This window comes from Bos mutus, chromosome 9 (genome assembly GCF_027580195.1).
Source record: "Bos mutus isolate GX-2022 chromosome 9, NWIPB_WYAK_1.1, whole genome shotgun sequence".
Taxonomy (NCBI): domain Eukaryota; kingdom Metazoa; phylum Chordata; class Mammalia; order Artiodactyla; family Bovidae; genus Bos; species Bos mutus.
The window spans coordinates 91,600,087-91,627,446 of NC_091625.1; the positions used below are offsets into that span (position 1 = coordinate 91,600,087).

General features: G+C 41.5%; 1 protein-coding gene across 1 annotated transcript in view; it reads right to left on the reverse strand.

The window, feature by feature from the left end:
- Nucleotides 1-27,093, reverse strand: part of TFB1M (transcription factor B1, mitochondrial) — a 66,046-nt gene extending 38,953 nt beyond the window's left edge. The window contains exons 1-4 of the mRNA XM_005891552.3: nt 26,892-27,093; nt 23,481-23,632; nt 5,822-5,930; nt 4,397-4,548 (exon numbers count right to left, since the gene is read on the reverse strand). Coding sequence (XP_005891614.1) covers nt 4,397-4,548; nt 5,822-5,930; nt 23,481-23,632; nt 26,892-27,024 — 546 coding nt within the window. The 5' untranslated portion in view covers nt 27,025-27,093. The remainder of the gene's footprint in view (nt 1-4,396; nt 4,549-5,821; nt 5,931-23,480; nt 23,633-26,891) is intronic.
- Nucleotides 27,094-27,360: the final 267 nt, after the last annotated feature.

The window sequence follows — 27,360 nt, forward strand, 5'->3', positions numbered from 1 at the left end:
TATTTTATAAGCTGCAACTTTCAAGTGTCTACAAGCCCCTTAATGTGTATGAGCTGAATTCTTACATTTACACCCTGTCGTCTTAGAGAGAAAGGAACAAGACAAACATGCTCGTTTCTGCCCTGTAACTCACAAAGCAAGCCAAGCAAATCTTCTAAGTGCTTTCTGTGGCTAAAATTCAAAATGCAAATATGACAGTGTCAAGAACAAAGAGAGGGAAAATAGGAGAATGCGGCTATATAGTCTTCCACTGAAACTCTCACTTGCAAAATTGTGAAAATCAGTCAGAGGACCAGTGTTATCTATACTTTTAAAGCATTCCATAAATTATAGCCTGAATATAAACTCTTCTCAATATTCAAACTAACATTTAACTAAAATCAACTTTTTGTTAAAGAAAAATAACTGCATATGGTAAACTGGAAGCAACACTATTATTAATAACAAGTGACAGTGAGTCATTGAAATGTTACTCCACCGCTTCAGCCTCTGTTCCTTTGCTCTTTCCCCCAAAAGAATGAGTATTTTTGCATTTCTATTGTGCTACTGAAGAGTAGAAATACCATAATAATCGTATCAGCTGAGGAAATAATCCAAGGACAAATTCAAAAGTTGAGAAAAGCAACAAAGAGAACTATTAGCGTGGCCTCAATTCAAAGCAACAGAAAAGCACTAATAAGAGTCACAAGATGACTAGGATCTCAGGAAAAAAAGGATGTCATCTTAAGAGTTTCTAATAAACACAAAAGGGTTCTATATTTTTGTGATGGATGTTATGGCCCAATACTCTAAAACGGAAATTTTCAACTTTGGTGGCTTTGACATTTTGGGCTAGTTAGTGCTGAGTAGTTCTTTGCTACAGGGACTGTCCTGTGCACTGAAGGACGTTTACCAGCTGCCCTGAACTCTATCCACTGGATGCCAGAAGCACCCCCAGCTGGGACAACCCAAAGTGTCCCGGGAGTGGGGGATGGGGCAAAACTGCTGTTGAAAACCAGCACCTCTGGAAGGGAACGTGGAGACAGAGGGATGGATGCAAGAAAAAATTTATTATAATACATTCATAAATTATTCGAGAGGAAGACACTGGAAGAGTTGAACTAAGGTAGTCATCCAGTGTCTACTTTCAGAGCAATTCTGATATTAAGTTGTATTGCTTTATTTTTTTTTACAGAAACAACCATGAAGCTGACTAAAATACACAAAACAACAGGTTTTCTAAACTGGACACGATGCAGTAAGGGACTGTGATCACTGCCAGAAGAGAAAGGAGGTAAGTCTCAGGACTGCCCAGCTTACAGCTGCAGCACAAGGAGAGCAAAGAAACTGAGGCCAGAGAAGACCTGGAGTTCAGGAGACAGGCTGATGTTCTGGGAGGCCGAGGCAGCTAGAATCCGTGGGGCAGGCTGCTGGAGAAGTGGAACACAGAGCTGGAGAGGTCTTAGGGAAAGGAGGTAGAGACAGGAAGGCAGTGAGTGGAGACACACTCTCTTTCAAGTCTTTGGCAGAGCAAGGATCTGCAAGGGGTGTATGAGGTTAACTCCTCAAGGCTAGGAAGGCTGGACAAAGTACCACTGGAAAGCTGTCGGACAAAATGGAGCTCATACAGGGCTGGAAATAGTCTGCATTCCCAACAGCTAAAGTAAAGAGCCCATGAAATACACAGGACACAGGGGGGCTTCCTCAGAAACACCATGGCTTAGTAGTAGGACTTAGCCCCTGATCAAAGGCTGCTTTGGACCCATCATAACAAAGCTTGAAAGGCAAACCTCAAACCAATTTGTAAGTACTTTATCTACGTGCCAGAACAAAACCCACTACTCAACCCTATACAACAAAATCTGACCCTTAACAACACTGGGAAAAAAAAAAACAACAAGCCTCACAATAGCCACTATTGTAACAAAAATTACCAGGCTTGAAAAGCAGAAAAATGGGACCCAGAACAAAGAGGGTGGGAAACATCAATTGGTAAACTAGTACAGAAATGACAGAGGCAGTGGAATTAGTAGGCAAAGATCTTAAAATAGCTATTACAAATATTATACATATGTATAAGGATGCCAAGAACAGCATAAACATGAGAAAAAGGGAAGATAGAATAAGACTCAAACGGAACTTTTAGAGATAAAAGTACAGAATCTGAAATGGAAAATACAATTATCAACAGATTAGACACTGCAGAAAAGAGTGGTAAATTTGAAGTGGCAAGCCTTATGTCCCAGCACTGCCACCCTGAGGTCTGTACCCTAGAGTAATCTCATCTATGTGTACTAGCCTAGATCATCATAAGAATGGTTGTGACTATTTGTAATAACGAAACACTGAAACTAATGTGGGGTCCCCAAACAGGAAGACAGACAGAGAAGCCTGACAGACCAACAGTCAGTGGATAGTAAATAGCTGTATAAGTAAGCTACAGCTATGGACAATATGAGCACATCAGGATAAAAAGAATATACACTGTATGAACCCATTTGTATAAAGTTGAAAAATGGATAAAACTGAAATATATTATTATACAGGTAAGAATCTGATAAACTATGTAGGGAATAATAAATTGCAAATGCATGGTATAGATTATCCTGGTAATAGATGGAAAACAGGAGATGCAATCAGAAAGAGGCATACAAGAGGGTGTCAGAGATGTTAGTAATCTAATTATTAACTTAACTTTAATTGGATTTAAAGATTTAATGGGATTAAAGACTTTAGTTGGATTAAAGATTTACTGAGCATGACCATGCCCACCAGAGCAAGACCCGTTTTCCAAACCATAGCTAGTACCTCCCATTGGGAAGCTTCCACGAGCCTCTTGCCCTCATCCATCAGAGGGCAGACAGAATGAAAACCACAATCACAGAAAACTTATCAAAATGATCATATGGACCACAGCTTTGTGCAACTTACTGAAACTTTGAGCCACTCTGTGTAGGGCCACCCAGATGGACAGGTCATGGTGGAGAGTTCTGACAAAAAGTGGTCCACTGGAGAAGGAAACAGCAAACCACCTTGGCATTCTCACCTTGAGAACCCCATGAAGAATATGAAAAGGCAAAAAGGTATGGCACTGAAAGAAGAACCCCTTAGGTCAGTAGGTGTCCAATATGCTACTAGAGAAGAGCAGAGAAATAACTCCAGAAGGAATGAAGAGGCTGAGCCAAAGGGGAAACGACGCCCAGCTGTGGATGTGGCTGGTGGTGAAAGTAATGTCCGATGCTGTAAACGAGAGTACTCCATAGGAACCTGGAACGCTAGGTCCATGAATCAAGGTAAACCGGATATGGTCAAACAGGAGATGGCAAGAGGGAACATCAACATTTTAGGAATCAGTGAACTAAAATGGATGTGAACGGGTAAATTTAATTCAGATGACCATTGTATCTATCACTGTGGGCAAGAACCCCTTAAAAGAAATGGAGTAGCCCTCACAGTCAATGAAAGAATCTGAAATGCAGTACCTGAATGCGATCTCAAATATGACAGAATGATCTTTCATTTCCTTCATCAGAAGAATCAGAAATAATCCTTCATTTCTAAGGCAAACAATTCAATATTATAGTAATCAAGTCTATGCCCCAACTACTAATGCCAAAGAAGCTGAAGGGTTCTATGAAGATCTAAAAGATCTTCTAGAACTAACACCAAAAAAAGATGTCATTTTTATCACAGGGGGCTAGAATGCAAAAGTAGGAAGTCAAGAGACACCTGGAATAACAGGCAAGTTTGGCCTTGGAGTACAAAATGAAGCAGGGCAAAAGTTAACAATTTTGCCAAGAGAACACACTGGTCACAGCAAATACCGTCTTTCAACAACATAAGAGACGACGCTATACATGGACATCACTAGATGGTCAATACCACAGTGAAGAGGACCACGGAGGGCGAGATGGTTGGATGGCATCACCGATTCAATGGACACGAGTCTGAGCAGACTCCAGGAGATTGTGAAGGACAGGGAAGCCTGGTGAGCTCCAGTCCATGGGGTTGCAAAGAGTCAGATGCAACTGAACAACAACAGTTTGACTTGGGTGGTGGGGATTCGGCTGCTCTTTTGATTAAACCATACACACACAAAGCTGTTAATATACATGACACACTCTTCTATATTCATATGTCATAAAAAAGAACTGCTTATAGCCTGCAGATTCCCTCCTTAAACCTCTTTGCTTCAAAAACTGCTTTCACTGCTCTGAGGGTTTACTTTTTAGAGACAAACTTGGAACACTCCAATCATGAGAATGCCTAGCAGGCTTATGTGAGCCAAAGTCTATATATTGAATAATGAGACACCAAACCCCCTTACCTTTCTCAACTCCAAACTGATAATATTCTTTTTATTTTGTTCTGGTAATTTGATCTTGTGATAAAACAACCATAAAAAGTTAAAACTTACCTCTGCCACTTCCTTTTGAAAAGTCAACATCATCCGGGTTCTACCATATGCAAATGGTCCATTTCTTTGAGAAACATTTTCAAGCCATTTGATAATCAGTGGAGTTGATACACTAAAAGGCAGATTTCCAATAATATGTACATTTGGAGGATCTGGTTGGCATAAGAAAAAACTTGGTATGATTATTTCATAAATGTATTATGAATACAATTTTAGTTAAGAGTAAAATCAAACTGGCTATTAATAGCATCAAACAAAAGCATACAAAAAGATAACGGCTGAGTATTTTTCAGTCCATTTATTCTTCAGAAGCGATGTTTGCTCACAATCAGCTTTGAATTAAAGGGAAAAAACCCCACCTAATTAGTATTCAGTTAAAGTCCCCAGGTTTTGGCTTAGGAAAACGTGAAAAAGAACTGGTTTGAGGGAAAAGATCATTTAGCCTTGGACATGATGTCAAAGTTCTTGTGGGACACCAGAGAATCTGTCAGATGCCCACAAAGGGGGATAAAGGCTGGACATGAAAATTGTGTATAATATTTATGTGATAAGTGAAGTCATGGCAGGAGAAACAAGATTTAAGATGTGGGTGGAAAAATAACCACCAGCAAAGTCAGAGAAAGCTCAAAACAAGGTGAAAGGAAGAATAGGTGGGCCTGGTATCAGGGAAAACAGAAGCAGAGAAATCTTTTAGTGAGAGTAACAGTTTAACACTGGGAAACATAGAGAAGGTTTGCGGCAGGCAGTTAGGTGGGTCATCCCTGTTGTCTGTGGCTGGCTGGGCAGGGCAGAAAACTGAAGATGGTCACTGAGAAGAGCTAGTTGGAGGGGGGAGACGGGCAGAGCCAGCCACTCTGAAGGAGCCTGGTGTGGAGCAGTGAGAGACTCAAGGGCAGCTGTGGAGGCACCCCCAAATCGCTTCTCCAACTGCTCTGAGGGGGGTTTATGGGCAAGAAACACTTCTGTGTGTTCCAAGGAGCTGGCACATAGCAGGTACCCAATAAACTGTCCATGAATGAAGAGTGCCTTGGAAGGTTACTGAATGTAAAAGACAGAGGAAATAAAGTCAAAAGAAAGGGGGGGTATGGCTTTGTTCACCAAAACACTTTTTTCACCATTGGGAAAACACTTTCTAGCTCATTCCATCTTTATATGGTATCATGAAAATGGCAAGTTTATATGAACAGACCCCAAAATATTTGAAAAATATTGGTATCAGATAAATTTGGATGAAGAGAAAGCAATTTGATTTTTATTTTGGAAGAAAGTGGAAAAGCAGAAAAAATTGCAATGCACCTTACCTATTTAATTATCTAATGTAATATCATTATATAATAAATATTTACAATGTATGACAAATAATACAAATATTTGTAATTAAATAATTACAAAAGAAAATAAGAAAACCAACCCAAAGACACTTACCATCCTCCCACTGTCTTTTGAGACTTTCTGGAAAAGCCCTTTCTACCTTAAACGTCAAGACATCTCCATGAACAATTCTCAGTTTTCCAGGTGCTGCATCAGAAAGCATCTAGTTTACAAAAAGGGCAATAAAATGAGCTCATACGCTTTAGAGAACAGTGGAATTCATTTTTTCCCTGGCAAATCTGTGCATCATTAAATTAATATGAAAAGTCAGAGACTAAGAATGATCGTTAACGAACTAATAGCATGCTGCGTCCACTGCAACAGACATCTGTGGTGTTCGACTTCAACACAAGAATGACTAGGAATGGCGGCAGATAATAGTATAACAACAGCCTATTAACATCACAAATATTGACATAATTTTGACCCTCAAGATGGCTTGTATTTCGGTATAGATTTGGCAAACACCGAACTCCTGCATTTTTAAACTGGAGACTAGTCTCCCAAGGCAATAGAAATAAAAACAAAAATAAACAAATGGGATCTAATTAAACTTACAACCTTTTGCACAGCAAAGGAAATCATAAACAAAAATACAACCTATAGAATGGGAGAAAATATATGCAAACAATGCAACTGACAGAGCTTAATTTCCAAAATATACAAACAGCTCATACAACAACAAAAAATCCTATCAAAAATGGGCAAAGGAACTAAATAGGCATTTCGACAAAGACAAACAGATGGCCAAAAGGCACAAGAAAAGATGCTCAATATTGCTAATCATTAGAGAAACACAAAACTACAATGGGTACCACTTCACACTGCTCAGAATAGCCATCATTAAAAAGTCCATAAATAACAATCGCTGGAGAGGGTGTGGAGAAAAGGAAACCCTTCTACACAGTAGGTGGGAATGTAAGTTGGTGCAGTCACTGTGGAAAACAGTACGGAGGTACCTTAGAAAATTAAAAACAGAATTACCAAATGATCCAGCAAACCCACTCCTGGACACATACCCAGATAAAACTATAATTCAAAAAGATACCTGTATGCAGGTCAGGAAGCAACAGTTAGAACTGGACATGGAACAACAGACTGGTTCCAAATAGGAAAAGGAGTACGTCAAGGCTGTATATTGTCACCCTGCTTATTTAACTTATATGCAGAGTACATCATGAGAAACACTGGCCTGGAGGAAGCACAAGCTGGAATCAAGATTGCCAGGAGAAATATCAATAACCTCAGATATGCAGACTATACCACCCTTATGGCAGAAAGTGAAGAACTAAAGAGCCTCTTGATGAAAGTGAAAGAGGACAGTGAAAAAGTTGGCTTAAAGCTCAACATTCAGAAAACTAAGATCATGGCATCCAGTCCCATCACTTCATGGCAAATAGATGGGAAACAGTGGCTGACTTTATTTTTCTGGGCTCCAAAATCACTGCAGGTGGTGATTGCAGCCATGAAATTAAAAGACGCTTACTTCTTGGAAGTTATGACCAACCTAGACAGCATATTAAAAAGCAGAAACGTTACTTTGTCAACAAAGGTCCGTCTAGTCAAGGCTATGGTTTTTCCAGTGGTCACATATGGATGTGAGAGTTGGACTATAAAGAAAGCCGAGTGCCGAAGAATTGATGCTTTTGAACTGTGGTGTTGGAGAAGATTCTTGAGAGTCCCTTGGACTGCAAGGAGATCCAACCAGTCCATCCTAAAGGAGATCAGTCCTGGGTGTTCATTGGAAGGACTGATGTTGAAGCTGAAACTCCAATATTTTGGCCACCTGATGCAAAGAGCTGACTCATTTGAAAAGACCCTGATGCTGGGAAAGATTGAGGGGGCAGGAGGAGAAGGGGACAACAGAGGATGAGATGGTTGGATGGCATCGCTGACTTGATGGACATGGGTTTGGGTGGACTCTGGGAGTTGGTGATGGACAGGGAGGCCTGGCGTGCTGCAGTTCATGGGGTCACAAAGAATCAGACATGACTGAGCAACTGAACTGAGCATGTCCCCTAATGTTTTTAGTGGCAGTATTCACATTACCAAGATGTGAAACAACCTGATGTCCATCGACAAATGAATAGATAAAGATGTGATACATATGTACAATGGAATATCGTTGTTCAGTCACTAAGTCTGACTCTTTGTGATCCCACTGACTGCAGTCTGCAGGCTCCTCTGTCCATTGGGTTCTCCAGGCAAGAATACCAGAGTAGGCTGCCATTTCCTTCTCTACAATGGAATATTACTCAGCTATTAAAAAAGAAAGAAACAATGCCATTTGCAGTAACATGGATGCGACTAGAGATTATCAATACGAAGCAAAATAAGTCAGAAACAGAAAGGCAAATATCATATCACAAATATACATGGAATCTAAAAAACAACACAAATGCATTTATCTATGAAACAGAAACAGAATCATGGATGAGTCAGAGAACAGACTGCTGGCTGCCAGGGAGGAGGAGGTTCGGGAAGGACCAAGTAGGAGGCTGGGGTTAGCAGATATAAGCTTGTATATATAGGATGAATAAACAAGATCCTACTATATAGCACTGGAGAAGAAAATGGCAACCCACTCCAGTATTCTTACCTGGGAAATCCCATGGACAGAGAAGTCTACCAGGCTATAGTTCATGGGGTCACAAAAGAGTCAGATGCGACTTGGTGACCAAACAACCATAAAGCACAGAGACCTATATTCAATGTTCTACAAAAAACCATAATGGAACAGCAGAAATCAAAACAGTAGAAGGCAACTATATGTCAATAAAAAAAATAACAAACAGAAACTAAAGACATAACGAAATACTGAGAATTAGGAGAAATCAAATGAAAGATGAACTTAATTTAACTAAATCTTTATATCTTAAGTACATACAAAGGATTGATTCTACGTATTACCAAGATCTTTAACTAAATCTGTGAGTAGAGTCAACCAGGCAGAAAAGTTATATGTCACTGCCAAGCTATACGTGGCACTCTGAGACACTCTCTTGACCAGAGTGCTCCTGAAGTAATTCTGATCCATAGGCACTTTCAACCTAATGAATTATCCTGCATGTTTTAACAAAAGCTACTTCCTGGCCAATTTCTACCTTCCACTCTTTGTTGTCCTTCCTTTCTTCAGTTTTTCTGAGTGAAAAAGAGAAGTACTTCTTTCCTTTATCTTTTTTTCCCTCCTTCTCATCCACCTTAACATCACACCTTAAGAAATGCTCTCATAGTACTGACGTGTTGGCACCTAACTAAAAGGAGGCTTACAGGTAAGCCATCTATAAATGTGCATGTGTTAAGTGCCCTAGACTCAAAACCAAACTTGATTCTTAAAGTCCTTAATAAAAAACCAACAGCCAGATGCAACCCATGAGCTTATAAAGTTAACATGCAAGAGAGTAAAATCAATGAAAACAAGCACATCTAAAGAACAGTGTGGGGAAGACATAGGGGGTTTGGTACCGACATGTACACACTGCAATATTTAAAGTGGACAACCACAAGGTCCCCCTACTGTAGAGCACAGGGAACTTTGCTCAATGTTACTGGCAGCCTGGATGGGAGGGAGTCGGGGAAAATGGATACGTGTATAAGTATATGTATGGCTGAGTCCCTTTGCTATCCACCTGAAACTATTATTGTTATTGGCTATTCTCCAATATAAAATAAAAAGTTAAAAAAATAAAGTAGGTTACAAAAGGAAGAAAAGAAGAGGTGACCCTCTTCCCATATTAAATCTCAGTTCAGGGAACTCAGAGAACCTTGGCTCCAATTCAACGAACTTTTGCCCTTAGCATCCCCCGGATCATCATCTCATCCTATCTCTCCTCTGACTAATTCAGGCAACTGAGGAAGGATGAAAGCACCATCACAAAAGCCATGGAGGAGACATGGACCAAGGCACCTAGCTGTAGATCACTCACACCTCTGGGTCAACAATGTGCCTTGCACATGCTTCTTTATAGCGTTGTGTATTATAATCATGGATATACAGGTTTCTTTCCCCTGTAACAACAGAGGCCCCTTAAGGGCACCTGTTTCTTATCTACTTCAATATCCCCTGCGGCTGCAACCATACACAGTAGGTGCTTTATATGTATTTGACAAGTGAATGAATAAATGTATGATCAAATGGCATTCAGTTTTCTATGATGCTGGAAAACTCCTCTCCTAGCCTACAATATTCGGGGCCCCTAAAATTTGAAAGGTTCAGAAACTTGCAAAGATTTACTTCACTGATAAGTCAATTATACATGTGATGTTGGAGAAATGCGTAGCTGAAATGCATATGCTGATTAAAGGCTAAGCATTTTAAGTTATGGGAATCATCTAGTTTGATCTGTTTAGCCACGGTAGTTTAGCAAAAATAATTGTGTACCTCTGATATTAATGTACTTATGGATTATTTTAAGTGGCCATGATTTGCTAAAACTTACCTGATGAGTTCCAGACAAACTTAGAAAATATAATAACTTAGACATATTACAAAAAAAGGGGGATCTCGCTCTATAGGAGCGTATAAAAATTGTATTTAATGGCAGCATTTACCATCAATGAAGAACATTAAATTTTCTTCTGTAATTATGCTTCACATAATTAAAACAAAACAAATAAGCATACCAAAAACAAAGAGGCAGAATTAAAAGCTTATGTTTCACAATGTCAATATATAGAAAGTAACGAGTAATTAAGGCTAAAATAAAACAAGGTAAATTTGGCTCTGCGGCATTAATTACATGCTCTGATAACTTCAACCATGTTTGAAATATTATTTTCCACCTTGACACACGCAGCTACACACCAGGAAACTGGTAAAAATACACATTTACCTTCCTTTCCCAAGTTTAAAGTGCTAGTTTTTTGGATTCCCCTTCTGGCTTATGTGTCAGTCAATGACACACCAGGTCCTCCTGTTCTTTCTTTAAGAGGTCTACTTTTTCCAGGACAGCTCTGCAGCTCGAGCTTTCCCCTTCCCACTCCCCACTGCAGAAGAAATGAATGCTGCTGTTCACAGGTTTATGTGAAGGCCCTGAGCAATTATGGAGGCCAAAAAAAAAAGTTGTACAAACAGAAATGACAGTATAATTATGGACAGAAGCCATTTCAACACCTAACAATAATCAGCAACGACACAGAAAGACCCCGTAACCCACGAAGAGAAGAAAATGTCCGCATTATCATGATGATACTAGGGGAATGACGAAAGGGCGGGACAGATCACTATTACAGCCCTCAGGAACAACACTGGAGCCTGTTACACCTCAGAACTCTGGGAGTGTTGCCTCATATTGACCTCAAAGGCACCACCGATGATCCATGCAGGCACTAATGATAGCCAAATGAGTAATTTTACAGACACTCAAATTGTTCTACCATTTTCAATCCTGTATTTTCCCAAAAACGAGACATAAGCAAGCTTTGAGTAAAAAGCATTCATTAAATAAGGCTGTAAAAGAAGAAAACCAAACTGTGATAAAGGAAGCATACAAAGTATGTAGATTGTGAGAGCTTTACATTGTACCAATCCTAGAGATGTCAGATCCTGAAGCCAACATACTGAACTATATCATTTTTACTCAGTGTTGGAAGTAATTACAGCCAGTTTCCAAGAGAGTACATGTGCTTTTCTGGTATTAAGTTCTATAAAGGGTACAAGGAAGAAACAGAGAATGCCTTTGATAAAACTAAGAAAACAAATGCAGAAGTGTTCTTCACAGTCACCTAAAAAATCTCTCTCCTCTTACAAGTCAAGTACTTAGTGAATGCTGTCCTGCATGTGTGTGTCACGGGGTGGGGGGTGGGTGGGGGTGGAGGGGAAGCTATAGTCTTAACTAGCTAGTTTGCTGGTGATCTAATTTGATGAGGAAAGAATCTGTGCAATTTCTAGAACCTATGCCCATTTATAAATCCCTTCAGTGCAAAAAACTAACAGCCATTTGATATGTTTTACGCCACCTTCTCACGGTGACTTCCCTGGTGGCTCAGACAGTAAAGCGTCTGCCTACAATGCAGGAGACTCAGGTTCAATCCCTGGGTCGGGTCGATCCTTCCAGGCAGTACTCTTGCCTGGAAAATCCCATAGATGGAGGAGTGTGGTGGGCTACAGTCCATGGGATTGCAGAGAGTCCGACACAACTGAGCGACTTCACTTTCACTTTTTCATGGTGAGGGGCTCATGACAGCCAACACTGCACAGTGGGCTAAGCAGTCATCACACAGCCCGGTAATACTGCCTTCTTTCTAACCTGCCACAGACTGCCTTTTCATACTGTTCATGGGGTTCTTGAGGCAAGGATACTGAAGTGATTTGCCACTCCCTTTTCCAGTGGACCACGTTTTTTAAGATTTCTCCACCATGACCCGTCCGTTTTGGGAGGCCCTGTATGGCATGGCTTATAGCTTCATTGGGTTACACAAGGCTATGATCCATGTGACCATTTTGGTTAGCTTGCTGTGACTGTGGTTTTCATTCTGGAGGTTGTGGGATTGTACTTCTTGCTTCTTCTGTCTGCCTTCTGATGGATGAGGATAAAAGGCTTGTACAAGCTTCCTGAGGGACTGGCTGTGAGGAAAACTGGGTCTTGCTCTGGCAGGCAGGGCCATGCTCGCTAAGTATTTAATTTTCTGCTGATGGGTGGGGCTGTGCACCCTGCCTTTAGAGGCAGTCCAGTTCTAGAGCTTACAGGCTCTATGGTAGGGCTAAAGGTGACTTCCAAAAGGACTTATACCAATATGGACCTCCCAGGACGGCTTCTGCCAGTGCTCCTGCTGACCCGTGCCTCCACAGGAGACCCTCAAACACAGGCAGGTCCGGCTCAGTCTCTCACGGGGTTAACTGCTCCTTTCCCTGGGACCCAGTGTGCACAAGATTTTGAATGCACCCTCCAAGAGTCTGTTTTTCCTAGTCCTGTGGAAGTTCTATAATCAAATCCCATAGACCTGCAAAGTCAGATTCCCTGGGGATTCCCATTCCCTTTGCCAGATGCCCAGGTTGGGAAGCCTGATGTGGGGCCTAGAACATTCGCAACAGTCTAAGAACTTCTTTGGTATTATTGTTCTCTAGTTTGTGGGTTGGAGGTTCATAAAAATGTAAGGAGGTTATAACAAAAACCATCCCCCCAAAAAAGAAATGCAAGAAGTCAAAAGTGGTTATATGAGATAGCTTTTGGCTGTGCTTTGCTGGAGCAACTGTGAAGATACCCCACGCCCAAGGTAAGAGAAACCCAAGCAAGACGGTAGGTGTTGCAAGAGGGCATCAGAGAGCAAACACACTGAAACCATACTCACAGAAAACTAGTCAATCTAATCACACTAGGACCACAGCCTTGTCTAACTCAATGAAACTAAGCCATGCCCATGGGGCAACCCAAGATGGGTGGGTCATGGTGGAGAGATCTGACAGAACGTGGTCTGCTGGAGAAGGGAATGGCAAATCACTTCAGTATTCTTGCCTTGAGAACCCCATGAACACTATGAAAAGGCAAAATGATAGGATACTGAAAGAGAAACTCCCCAGGTCAGTAGGTGCCCAATATGCTACTGGAGATCAGTGGAGAAATGACTCCAAAAAGAATGAAGGGATGGAGCCAAAGCAAAAAGAATACCCAGCTGAGGATGTGACTGGTGATAGAAGCAAGGTCTGATGCTGTAAAGAGCAATATTGCATAGGAACCTGGAATGTCAGGTCCATGAATCAAGGCAAATTGGAAGTGGTCAAACAAGAAATGGCAGGAGTGAAATGTTGACATTCTAGGAATCAGCGAACTGAAATGGACTGGAATGGGTGAATTTAACTCAGATGACCCTTATATCTACTACTGTGGGCAGGAATCCCTCAGAAGAAATGGAGTGACCGTCATGGTCAACAAAAGAGTCCGAAATGCAGTACTTGGATGCAATCTCAAAAACGACAGAATGATCTCTGTTCATTTCCAAGGCAAACCATTCAATATCACAGTAATCCAAGTCTATGCCCCAACCAGTAATGCTGAAGAAGCTGAAGTTGAACGGTTCTATGAAGACCTACAAGACCTTTTAGAACTAACACCCCAAAAAGATGTCCTTTTCGTTATAGGGGACTGGAATGCAAAAGTAGGAAGTCAAGAAACACCTGGAGTAACAGGCAAATTTGGCCTTGGAATACAGAATGAAGCAGGGCAAAGACTAATAGAGTTTTGCCAAGAAAATGCACTGGCCATAACAAACACCCTCTTCCAACAACACAAGAGAAGACTCTATACATGGACATCACCAGATGGTCAACACCGAAATCAGATTGATTATATTCTTTGCAGAGAAAGATAGAGAAGCTCTATACAGTCAGCAAAAACAAGACCAGGAGCTGACTGTGGCTCAGACCATGAACTCCTTATTGCCAAATTCAGACTTAAATTGAAGAAAGTAGGGAAAACCACTAGACCATTCAGGTATGACCTAAATCAAATCCCTTATGATTATACAGTGGAAGTGAGAAATAGATTTAAGGGTCTAGATCTGATAGAGTGCCTGATGAACTATGGAATGAGGTTCGTGACATTGTACAGGAGATAGGGATCAAGACCATCCCCATGGAAAAGAAATGCAAAAAAGCAAAATGGCTGTCTGGGGAGGCCTTACAAATAGCTGTGAAAAGAAGAGAAGCGAAAAGCAAAGGAAAAAAGGAAAGATATAAACATCTGAATGCAGAGTTCCAAAGAATAGCAAGAAGAGATAAGAAAGCCTTCTTCAGCGATCAATGCAAAGAAATAGAGGAAAACAACAGAATGGGAAAGACTAGGGATCTCTTCAAGAAAATCAGAGATACCAAGGGAACATTTCATGCAAAGACTGGCTCGATAAAGGACAGAAATGGTATGGACCTAACAGAAGCAGAAGATATTAAGAAGAGATGGCAAGAATACACAGAACTGTATAAAAAAGATCTTCACGACCCAGATAATCACGATGGTGTGATCACTGACCTAGAGCCAGACATCCTGGAATGTGAAGTCAAGTGGGCCTTAGAAAGCATCACTACGAACAAAGCTAGTGGAGGTGATGGAATTCCAGTTGAGCTATTCCAAATCCTGAAAGATGATGCTGTGAAAGTGCTGCACTCAATATGCCAGCAAATTTGGAAAACTCAGCAGTGGCCACAGGACTGGAAAAGGTCAGTTTTCATTCCAATCCCAAAGAAAGGCAATGCCAAAGAATGCTCAAACTACCACACAATTGCACTCATCTCACATGCTAGTAAAGTAATGCTCAAAATTCTCCAAGCCAGGCTTCAGCAATATGTGAACCATGAACTTCCAGATGTTCAAGCTGGTTTTAGAAAAGGCAGAGGAACCAGAGATCCAATTGCCAACATCTGCTGGATCATGGATAAAGCAAGAGAGTTCCAGAAAAACATCTATTTCTACTTTATTGACTATGCCAAAGCCTTTGACTGTGTGGATCACAATAAACTGTGGAAAATTCTGAAAGAGATGGGAATACCAGACCACCTGATCTGCCTCTTGAGAAATCTGTATGCAGGTCAGGAAGCAACAGTTAGAGCTGGACATGGAACAACAGACTGGTTCCAAATAGGAAAAGGAGTACGTCAAGGCTGTATATTGTCACCCTGCTTATTTAACTTCTATGCAGAGTACATCATGAGAAACGTTGGACTGGAAGAAACACAAGCTGGAATCAAGATTGCCAGGAGAAATATCAGTCACCTCAGATATGCAGATGACACCACCCTTATGGCAGAAAGTGAAGAGGAACTCCAAAGCCTCTTGATGAAAGTGAAAGTGGAAAGTGAAAAAGTTGGCTTAAAGCTCAACATTCAGAAGACGAAGATCATGGCATCTGGTCCCATCACTTCATGGCAAATAGATGGGGAAACAGTGGAAACAATGTCAGACTTTAGTTTCCTGGGCTCCAAAATCACTACAGATGGTGACTGCAGCCGTGAAATTAAAAGATGCTTACTCCTTGGAAGGAAAGTTATGACCAACCTAGATAGCATATTCAAAAGCAGAGACATTACTTTGCTAACAAAGGTTCATCTAGTCAAGGCTATGGATTTTCCAGTGGTCATGTATGGATGTGAGAGTTAGACTGTGACGAAGGCTGAGCACCGAAGAATTGAAGCTTTTGAACTGTGGTGTTGGAGAAGACTCTTGAGAGTCCCTTGGACTGCAAGGAGATCCAACCAGTCCATTCTGAAGGAGATCAGCCCTGGGACTTCTTTGGAAGGAATGATATTAAAGCTGAAACTCCAGTACTTTGGCCACCTCATGCGAAGAGTTGACTCATTGGAAAAGACTGATGCTGGGAGGGATTGGGGGCAAGAAGAGAAGGGGACGACAGAGGGTGAGATGGCTGGATGGCATCACTGACTCGATGGATATGAGTCTGAGTGAACTCCGGTTGGTGATGGACAGGGAGGCCTGGCGTGCTGCGATTCATGGGGTCGTGAAGAGTCGGACACGACTGAGCAACTGATCTGATCTTACAAATAGCTGAGAAGAGAAAGGCAAAGGAGAAAGGGAAAGACATATTTAAATGAATGCAGAGTTTCAGAGAATAACAGGGAGAGATAAGAAAGCCTTCCTCAGTGATCAATGCAAAGAAATAGAGGAAAACAACAGAATGGGAAAGACTAGAGACCTCAAGAGAATTGGAGATACCAAGGAACGTTTCACGAAAAGATGGGCACAATGAAGGACAGAAACAGCATGGATCTTACAGAAGCAGGAGATATTAAACACCAGGTGGCAAGAATACACAGAAGAACTATACAATAAAGGTCTTAATGACCCAGATAACCATGATGATGTGATCACTTACCTAGAATCAGATATCCTGGAATGTGAAGTCAAGAAGCCCTTAGGAAACATTACTACAAACAAGTTAGTGGCAGTGACAGAATTCCAATTGAGCTATGTCAAATCCTAAAAGATGATGCTGTTTAAGTGCTGCACTCAATATGCCAGCAAATTTGGAAAACTCAGAGGTGGCCCTGGACAAGGAAATGGCAGCCCACTCCAGTCTTCCTGCCTGGAAGATCCCATGGAGAGACGAGCCTGGTGGGCTACAGTCCACCATGGGGATGCAAAGAGTTGCACATGACTGCGAGACTGAGCACAGCCGTGGCCACAGGACTGAAAAAGGCCAGCTTTCATTCCAGTCCCAAAAAGGCAATGCTGAAGAATGTTCACACTACCACACAATTGCACTCATTTCACATGGCAGCAAGGTCATCCTCAAAATCCTTCAAGCTAGACTTCAACAGTACATGAACTGAGACCTTCCAGATGTACAAGCTTGATTTAGAAAAGGCAGAGGTGCCAGAGATCAAATTGCCAACATCCACTGGATCACAGAGAAAGCAAGGGAATTCCAGAAAAACATCTACTTCTGCTTCACTGACTACACTAAAGCCTTTGATGTGTGGATCACAAACTGTGGAAAATTCTTAAAGAGATGGGAATACCAGACCACTTTACCTGCCTCCTAAGAAATCTGTATGCAGGTCAAGAAGCAACAGTTAGAATCGGACAGGGAATAATGGATTGATTCAAAATTAGGAAAGACGTAGATCAAAGCTGTCTATTGTCACCCTGTTCATTTACCTTTTATGCAGAGTATATCATGTGAAATGTCAGGTGGATGAATCACAAGCTGGAATTAAGACTGCCTGGAAAGGTATCAATAACCTCAGATATGCAAAACCACCCTTACGGCAGAAAGCAAAGAGAAACTAAAGAGCCTCTTGATGAAAGTGTAAGAGAAGAATGAAAAAGCTGGCTTAAAACTCAACATTCAAAAAACAAAGATCATGGCATCCAGTCCCATCATTTCATGGTGAATCAGATCAGTTCTTGGGGGAAAAAGAGGAAATGGGCAGATTTTATTTTCTTAGGCTTCAACATGACTGCAGCTGTGAAATTAAAAGATGCTTATTCCTTGGAAGAAAAGCTATGACAAACCTAGAGAGCATATTAAAAAGCAGAGACAACATTTTGCTGAGAAAGGTCCATACAGTCAAAGCTATGTTATCTTCCAGTCATCATGTACATATGAGAGAGTTGGACCATAAAGACGACTGAGCACAGAAGAACTGAATTTTTTTCAAACTATGGTGCTGGAGAAGACTCTTTGAGAGTCCCTGGACAGCAAGGATATCAAACCAGTCAATCCTAAAGGAAACCAAGCCTGAATATTCACTGAAAGACTGATACTGAAGCTCCAATACTTTGGTTATCTGATGCGAAGAGGTGACTCATCAGGGAAAAGACCCTGATGCTAGGAAAGATTGGGGACAGGAAGAGAAGGGGATGACAGAGGATGAGACGGTTGGATGCCATCACTGAGTCAATAGACATGAGCCTGGGCAAACTCTGGGAGATAGTGAAGGACAAGGAAGCCTGGCGTGCTGCAGTTCATGGGGTCGCAAAGAGTTAGACACAACTGAGCGACTAAACAACAAACAATAAGAACAGGTACAGTAGAAACCCACTCAGACTCACCAAGTGATTAGATACTTGATTTAGTAAATTTTCTACTCAACCCGGGGTTTTCCTTGGTGGTTCACATGTAAAGAATCTGCCTGCAGTGCAGGAGACCCAGGTTCGATCCCTGTGGGAAGATCCCCTGGAGTACGTAATGGCAACCCACTCCAGAATTCCTAACTGGAGAACTCCATGAACAGAGGAGCCTGGTGAGCTGCAGTCCACTGGTCACTTAAGAGTCAGACACGACTGAGCAACTAAGACTTTTTCTATTCAACCAATGTAACTCCTTTAATTGTCAACATTTCTTAAAAATAAACTTATAGAATTCTTGATGACTTGGAACACTGTTGACTGTAGAGGAACGGCCTCAACAGCTATGGACCCCTCCCTATTGTGCTTCCGCTTCTTGTAGCTCTTCTGCCACAGTAATAACTGTTACTTCTTGCTGTAGTCAGTGGGTCTGCTTCCAGCATTCTCTGTACTTACTTGCAGTGGACTAGGAGATCACTTTGGCTGTGAATCAGCTTTTGCTAACTGAGTGTTGTCCATGTTATGATTAACTGTGGTCATAGCTGTATCAAGTAAGTTACATGTATACGTATGTAGTCATCACAACAGGAAGTCCTATTTAAAATCTGCTAGAAAGAATTTCAAACATTTACTACCTCTGATTAAAAACAAGTCCTGTTGTTAGGATGACCAGATTACTTTATATTTCCCTTTGCAAGAAGATGGGGAAGGGAAAGAATTGTAAGAGCAGCCATTTACTGACTACGGGCAACAGACCAATCTCTTTACATAAATTTCTATCCTTATAATAACCACAAAAGAAAACTAACATTCCCATGCTGCAGATGAGAAAGCTGAAGCTAAAAAAGGTTCAAAGGCAAGCCCAGGGTCACAAAGCTAGTAAGTGCCATATATGATATCTGAAAACCAATCTATTTGATTCTCAATCCCATGAAGTCTACATTGCCTATCAAGTAGAAATACTGTTTTCAGTTCAGTTGCTCAGTCATGTTCGACTCTTTGCGACCCCATGAATCGCAGCACACCAGGCCTCCCTGTCCATCACCAACTCCCAGAGTTCACTCAGACTCATGTCCATCGAGTCAGTGATGCCATCCAGCCATCTCATCCTCTGTCGTCCCCTTCTCCTCCTGCCCCCAATCCCTCCCAGCATCAGAGTCTTCTCCAATGAGTCAACTCTTCTCATGAGGTGGCCAAAGTACTGGAATTTCAGCTTTAGCATCAATCCTTCCAAAGAAATCCCAGGGCTGATCCAGGAAGCTCTCACTGGCCCATGGGCAAGAAACATGAAGAAAAGGACACCAAGGCACATCATGATGAAAAGACTCAAAGCCAATGATGTAGAAAAAATCATCAGCTATAAAAAGGGACACATTCCAGTCAGTTCTAATGAGGTGGATGAACCTAGAGCCTATTATACAGAGTGAAGAAAGTCAAGTATCATATACTAATGCATATATATGGAATCTAAAAAGACAGTACTGATGAACCCGTTTGCAGGGCAGCAAAGGAGACACAGACACTGAGAACACACTCACACAGACGTGGGAAGGAAGCAGAGGGTGAGCTGTATGGAGAGTAACCTGGAAACACACATCACCCTATGTGACACGCACAGCCATTTTGCTGTATGACTCAGGGAACTCAACCTGGGGTTCTATAACCACCTAGGGAGGTAGGATGGGGAGGGAGGTGCAAGAGGGAGGGGACATACGTATACCTATGGCTGATTCGTGCTGATGTTTGGCCAAAACCAACAATACTGTAAAGCAATTATCCTTCAATTACAAATAAAATTATAAAAAAAAGAAAAAATCATAAAAACAGCCCAAGAAAAAAGACAGAAGCAAAGAACAGATTTGTCAGAAACAACATAAGTAATAAGATAGCAGAGCAACATCTGAAGAGTACTGGAGAAAAACTCCAAAACCTGACAGCATGTTTTTAAACACATTTAAACCATAACAATCCTATGAGCAAACTGAGGCACAGTGAGAGTTTCCTGCCCAGTCATATAAATAGTAAACGGTAGAGCCAGACATCAAACACAGGTCATCTGAGGCTAAGAGTCTGTTCTATACTATAAAAATCACACTACAATGCTTTCACATATTAAACACGTTTTCTTACATTACAACATGCTAACAGTGAAAAACCTGTATGTTACCACTATGTTCTTTTCCCTAGGCTGCCTCGTGATAATATTTTAAGAACTTGAATTAAGCTACAAATGACATACTTCAGCTAGCAGACATTTTATAAATTATTACAATTTCTTTAAAAAGTAATTCTATTAGCTTAGATATCACTAAAATGGAATCCTTAAAATAGACCACTCTTTCTGCCTTTACTCAGTTTTATGATTAATTTAGCACCTCTAAAAGAACGTGGTTTTACATATTGAAACATTCTTTACAAGAAAAAGAAGTCTATTTGATATTTTAGTACCCAACATTTCTTTTTAAGGCAAATTCCTTTCCTGCATATGCGACACTAAAAATTAATTTTACTTCTTCTACAGAAACAGAAGTCAAATATATACTTCCTGCACAGCAATTTACCTTGAAATCAACCTTCATATTTAGGGAAAAAGCACATAACTTTGATAATTAATGATACCAAATTATTCGGTTTCACCATTAAATAACACATTTATTTAATCAGCTAATTAGATATCTACACAGAGTCAACCTTTCTATCTCCATGTGAAACATTACCAAACATCTGGTATGCACCAGGCACTCTTAGATGCTGTGGAGATACAGCAGGGAACAAAACAGACAAAAACATCTACCCTCATGGCACTTAACATTCCAGAGGGGTGAAGAAGTGTTAAGTTGTTCAGCTGTGTCTGACTCTTTGCAACTCTGTGGACTGTAGCCAAACCAGGCTTCTCTGTCTATGGGGTTTTCCAGGCAAGACTTCTGGAGAGGGGAGCCATTCCCTTCTCCAGAGGATCTTTCCTACCCAGGGATCGAACCCCGGTCTCCTGCATCGTCAGGAGGATTCTTTACTGTCTGAGCCACCAGGGAAGACCTCAAAGATGTGAGACTGACAACAAATAAGAACATACAGTGTGTCAGATAATAATAAATCTCATGAGACAAATAAAACAAGGCAGAAGTTAGGAGTGCAGGGATATGGGAGGGGCAGTGAAAAGAGTGTGGCTGTCTGTTGGTCTGTCTTCAAAACATCTTTCGTTGAGATCAGAGAGGAGGATATATAAATTAGGCTGGTGATGCGAAATGTGATTCACCTGCCTGCCTAATGGGAAAAAATTACACATAATAGAGGGTGAGATTTAGGGTTAAGACATCCCTTTAAGATGAAAAGAAGTCACAAGAGTCTTCTCTATGCCTGCAGAAAGGCGAGATGAATAAACCTGCAGGGAACTGTGTAATGTTATTCAGTTTCTTTTTATCATCTTATGCTCCCACCAAAAATAACACTGTTACAACTTCCACCTCCAACTGATACACCATTCTGGAAAGAAACTGGTTCAGAGCAAAAATCACTATTAAATTCCATATTTAATCAAGGAATATTGCACTATGTGCTGCTGCTAAGTCACTTCAGTCGTGTCCGACTCTGTGCGACCCCATGGATGGCAGCCCACCAGGCTCCCCCGTCCCTGGGATTCTCCAGGCAAGAACAGTGGAGTGGGTTGCCATTTCCTTCTCCAGTGCATGAAAGTGCATTGCACCACGTAATAATCCCCAAATAAAGTTATAAATCTGAAACCAATTCTATCAAGGCTGGCAAAATTAGGTGGAACTAAATATATAATTTTTTTAAAGCATAAAGGCTGGATATAGCAAAATAATGAGAAGAAAACTCACTGGGTTCTAAAAATATCCAGAGGCATAAACACAAGCTCTAGATTTTCTCAAATTTTCTCAAACTGTTCTGGCAGAAATTAAACATTTATCCATTAATATATGTAAAAGTTTTAGAATGCACTAATTTTAAACTGATTTGTCCTCCTATATGAAAATAACAATGTAGCTAATTTTATTATTCTATTGGACTCACTAAATAAATTGCTACTCTTATGAACCAAAGGCTAAGGACTCTCTTAAAGTTTCAGAATTACAGAGGAGTCAAACAAAGGCCCTTAAGCCATTAGGTATAAGTGCCCCGATGAAGAATCCCTTTATAAGATCCCTTATATAATCTGTTCCACTGTATTATACTGTTTTAAAAATTTAACTTTCTCCTCATTTTTAAATCCACCTGCCTCCCTCAATTCTTATCTGTTTTAGTTCTCTTCTAGAGAAGATCAAAACAAACTGATCCTCCCCACCACAGCTTTGGAGAGGCAGCTATGAATCCCCTCACTCAAGGCTTCTCTTCCACTGAAATACAACCAGTTTCTTCAAACACTTCTCATAGGACATCACCTACTGTTTTAAAGATACATTTATCATTTCATTCCGGCTTCCCAGGTGGCTCAGTGGGAATCTGCCTGTAGGCGGATTTAGAAAATGTAGGCGACTCAGGTTTGATCCCTGGGTCAGGAAGATTTCCTGGAGAAGGAAATGGCAACTCACTCCAGTATTCTTGCCTGGGAAATCCCATGGACAGAGCAGCCTGGTGGGCTATAGTCCATGGGATTGCACAAAAGTTGGACATGACTTAGTGACTAAAGAAAAACAACGATCATTTTATTCAAACCTCATTTTAAACCTATGGCACAACTTAATTTTTTCACTTAAAAAATCCTTACACAAATGCCTAAGCTTAACAATTACTTTCTCTCAATGAGGCGTGTATCTTCTCTATCTTGTGCTTGTGGAAATGATTTTCTGAACTTAAAGGAGGTTCTCAGAAGCCATGCCAGTAACTGAGACATCGTTAGCATTTCTTAGTTTTACTTATTTTTGAAGGAATGGGGTACTATGGCATGCACAGCTATTAGTAGCCAAAAAGTCACACAATTAGCTTGCTTAGCATCAATGCATAAAGCTGGTTCATTCAAGCTTTGGCCAACAATTCATGTGAGAATGGTGATTAGAAATGCAGATTCCTAGACCACTCCTAGACCACTGTAATCAGAATCCCTGGAATGAGGCCTGGAGAACTGCAGTTTGAGGAGCAAACTGTATAAGTCTTATATACCCTGAGGTTTAAGAATCGTGACCTGAAGATTTAAACTGGGTTTTTACCTCCTAAGTAAGGTACTTTCAGCAACTCACCTGTAATCCAGGAATAAATCGACTATCCTTTTCAACCACCAGAAGTTCAGCAACACCGGCATTGAGAATGGATCTTGTGATTCCCCCAGGCCCAGGGCCCACTTCATATACATAAGCATTTGTCAGATTGCCAGCTTTCCTTACAATTTTATCTAGAGAAAAGAAAGTTTGAATTGACTACCTTGGCAAATGTCAACATATGGAATTCAAAATGAAAAATAATCTACACAAATTCTTATCAGCATTACTTAACCAACTAATCTTTTATACATAGTATTTATCAGATTATTTAACTCAGCCTAAACCAATGTATAGTAGCCATTCAATAGTCTACCATATAACTGTTGAATTCTACCAGACCCTTAATAAAAATAGGATTACCATGACAAATTTCCTTAACTTAAATAAACATGGTATTTTCTGAGAGCTTCCTTGGTGGTGCAGTGGTAAAGAATCTGCCTGCCAATGCAGGAGATGCAAGAGACAAGGGTTCAATCTCTGGGTTGGGAAGATCCCCTGGAGAAGGAAATGGCAACCCATGCCAGTATTCTTGCCTGGAAAATCCCATGGACAGTGGAGCCTTGTAGACTACAGTCCACCAGAGAGTCGGACACGACTGAGTGCACGTGCACGAAAGCATACGCACACACGGTATTTTTCACCTGTTTCTCTGCCAAACCAATCAATATAAGAAGTGATGGAAAAACACAAACCACTTCTCTACAGTTGTTGAATATCAATTATGTGAATAAGCAAGGCGAGCTTCACATTCAGAATTTCCAACGTTGCAAGTTAGAAATTCAGAGCAGAAAGTGCTGGCAGTATTCACTTTTATCTACAGACATCTAGCTGGTAGTCAAGTGGCAATGGTACCAAGTTCCTAGCTAACAGGATTTGCAGAAATTGAGATTCTTGGTTATTTTTAGGAAAAAGTTAAATTTAGGAGTGAAGGGTTTTTGAGCTTTGCAAACATGCAAGTTGATACAAGAAAATTAATTTTTTAATCAATCTAAGTTAGCAGACCTTAAGAAAGCACGGAAAAGCACATTACTGAGGATTCATTGCAACCAACCTTCTGGAAAAACAATGGACTAATCATATTGACTGAGATATTAAAATCCAAGCAACTGGGCCTCTTGGGATGGTAGAAATTTAGCCACTGAAAACGTACTAAGCACTTTACACTGTTCACTGACAGTGTACAGTCTCATTTTTGCTTGTTATTGATAACCTACCTTTGTAAGCTTAGAGGCAAAAACAATCTCTCAATTATCCAAGAATAGTTTTCTCTTCAATGGGTGCCAGGAGAAAACGAGCATACACTGACCACGTTACAGGTGTTTAACATGCTTTCTCACAGCAAATTCTTACAACATATTAAGGAAGAACTGTGCTGTATGTGCTGTGCTAAGTCACTTCAGTAGCACCTGATTCTGCGATCCCATGGACTGCAGCCCACCAGGCTCCTCTGACCATGGAGTTTTCCAGGCAAGAATACTGGAGTGCGTTGCCATTCCCTTCTCCAGGTAATCTTCCCAACCCAGGGATTGAACCCATGTCTCTTATAAAGTCTCCTGATTTGGCAGGCAGGTGCTTTACGAGTAATGCCACCTGTGAAGCCCTAACTTAAGAATTACTACCCCATTTTGACTTCTCTGAACTTTCCAGTTTCTTCATCTATTATTTGAGTGAGGTTACCTGGAAAACAAATGGATGACACCAGCTCAGGTTTAAGTCCTAAAAGCCAACCCTTTCTCCACTAAAGAGCGCTGTCTCTCAGAGGGAACAGAGAGGCTGCCTTAAGTGCAGATATTACAGAGTGATTTTAACAGTCTCTCTCTTTTTTTAAAATGGAAAGCTACGACAGTAGATAGGACAGTCTTTTCACCTTAAACTTTTCAGAAACATTCAAACACAAATGGATATCAAAGAGCACAGTCAATTCACTATGCCTGGGGTTCCATCTTGCTCTGTTCACACCTGAGCTTCTCACCTCACACAAGTACCTTATTTGTCTTCATTTTGGTTCCTGTAGAAGAGGGGACAATAGTATCTAGATCTGGAATTGATTCCTGAAGGTGAATAAAGGCTCACATGAGAAAGGACATATGAAGGATTTTTTTTTCAATATAAAGACCTCTATTTTCAGTCCCCGGAACGGTGCCTTGTATCTAGAATGCAGCTAATGACTACCCGAAAAGGCTGGCTCTAGTTACTATTCAGTCATTGCGGACTCTTTGCGACCCGTGGACTGCAGCAGGCCAGGCTTCCCTGTCCATCACCAACTCCCGGAGCCCATTCAAACTCCATTGAGTCGGTGATGCCATCCAACCATCTCAGGACCAAAGAATTTTCGAGGTGGATGACCTTTTAATGCTCTTGTGGTAGAGCTCTCGTCCAATTAAATAAAAAAACTGAAAACAGGTTAAGTTTTTTTACCCCGTTACATCGCTACTGGCTTGCCCACGCTGCTACTCTAAGTTCAAGAAATAAAACCACCCATCCCTGCTGTTGGACTGTACTTCACAACTTTCGAAATATGTGATTTACTGACTCAGTTTCTTAAGAGGGGCCAAATAGAATGAAATATCAAAACCCCAGAAATGTTACGTACTCCAACTGTGAACTGCCATATTTCTAATAATCTTTTTCTTGCAGTATCATCTTTCAGAAAGACCAGCACGAAAAAACGCTGGTAGAGGTTAAACGACTATATATATATATTTGCAAAATTTATCCAACTGTGCGCTTCAAACAGGTGAATTTTTTTGTGTCTAAATTTTACTTCATAAAACGTGACTTAGGGAGTGGGAAAGCAAACTGACTAAAATGTAAGCTCCTTGGGGACAGACTTGGCCTTGTTCATTCACTCTCATATCCCACTTCAGCTCTAGTACAAAGGGGCTGGTTTCATGAGTGTTTACAGAATGATTATCTGCACCCTCGAGGGTGAGACTCAACAAGTAAACTTTTAAATATCGAACGCCATGAAATGGATACTCTTCCAACCTGTTTACCAATAAAGTCCCTGCAAGTTTAACTGCATAAAAAGCCAAATCAGTCAGCACGTGCATGTATTCCTTATTGGTAACACACCAAGATTTGGAATTCCACAAGCGCCTTTCAGGAGACGCGAAGCCTTCCAAAGCCAGTGTTTGCTCGGCGTCCGCACAGCCTGCCTTCCAAAGCCCACGGCAAACACCCCTCAGCAAACGACACACTCTACACACCCCCTGGGCGGTGGGGCTCCGGAGTTCTCTCAGAGCAAAGCGGCAGAAGGGTCTGACCTACGGCCACCGCACACCTTTGTGCCTGAACCCCGTCGCCCGCCCGCAGGGTCCGCGCGAAACCCCCTCGACCCCACTCCCCCAGGGACGCGAGGGAGACGCCGGGGAAACACTGATAAGCCACCTGTCAGCCTTAAGTCCAGAAGAAAATTCTGGGATAGCTGCTTCACGGCTTGCAGTCTAAACAACTTAATGATTTCTCGAATCGTGGGTAACGGCGGGAGACGGAAAGTGCCGAGCGTCCTGGAGGAAGCCATGAACCCTGAACTGGCTGTACAGATCCCACGCCGGACGTTCCTCCAAGGCTCCTCAAGTGAGGGCAGGGGGAGGAGCCTGGGAGAACTCTGGCCCACCTCCGAGCCTACGTGATTGGTTAGACGTACCCCGTCAGAAGCGAAGGACGCGAACAGGAAATCCAGGCGCACAGAAAGCGCATGCTCCCCGTCCTGCTAAGTGCAGGGCAGGCTGGGTAACCGCGCCGTGTTTGCACGTGAGGTGGGCGGAGGCCGGAGCGATGGCGGGGCGGGGAGAGGCGGGGCCTGGGCCTGAACGAGGAGGGGCGGACCCAAGGATTGATGAATGAAGTTCACCTG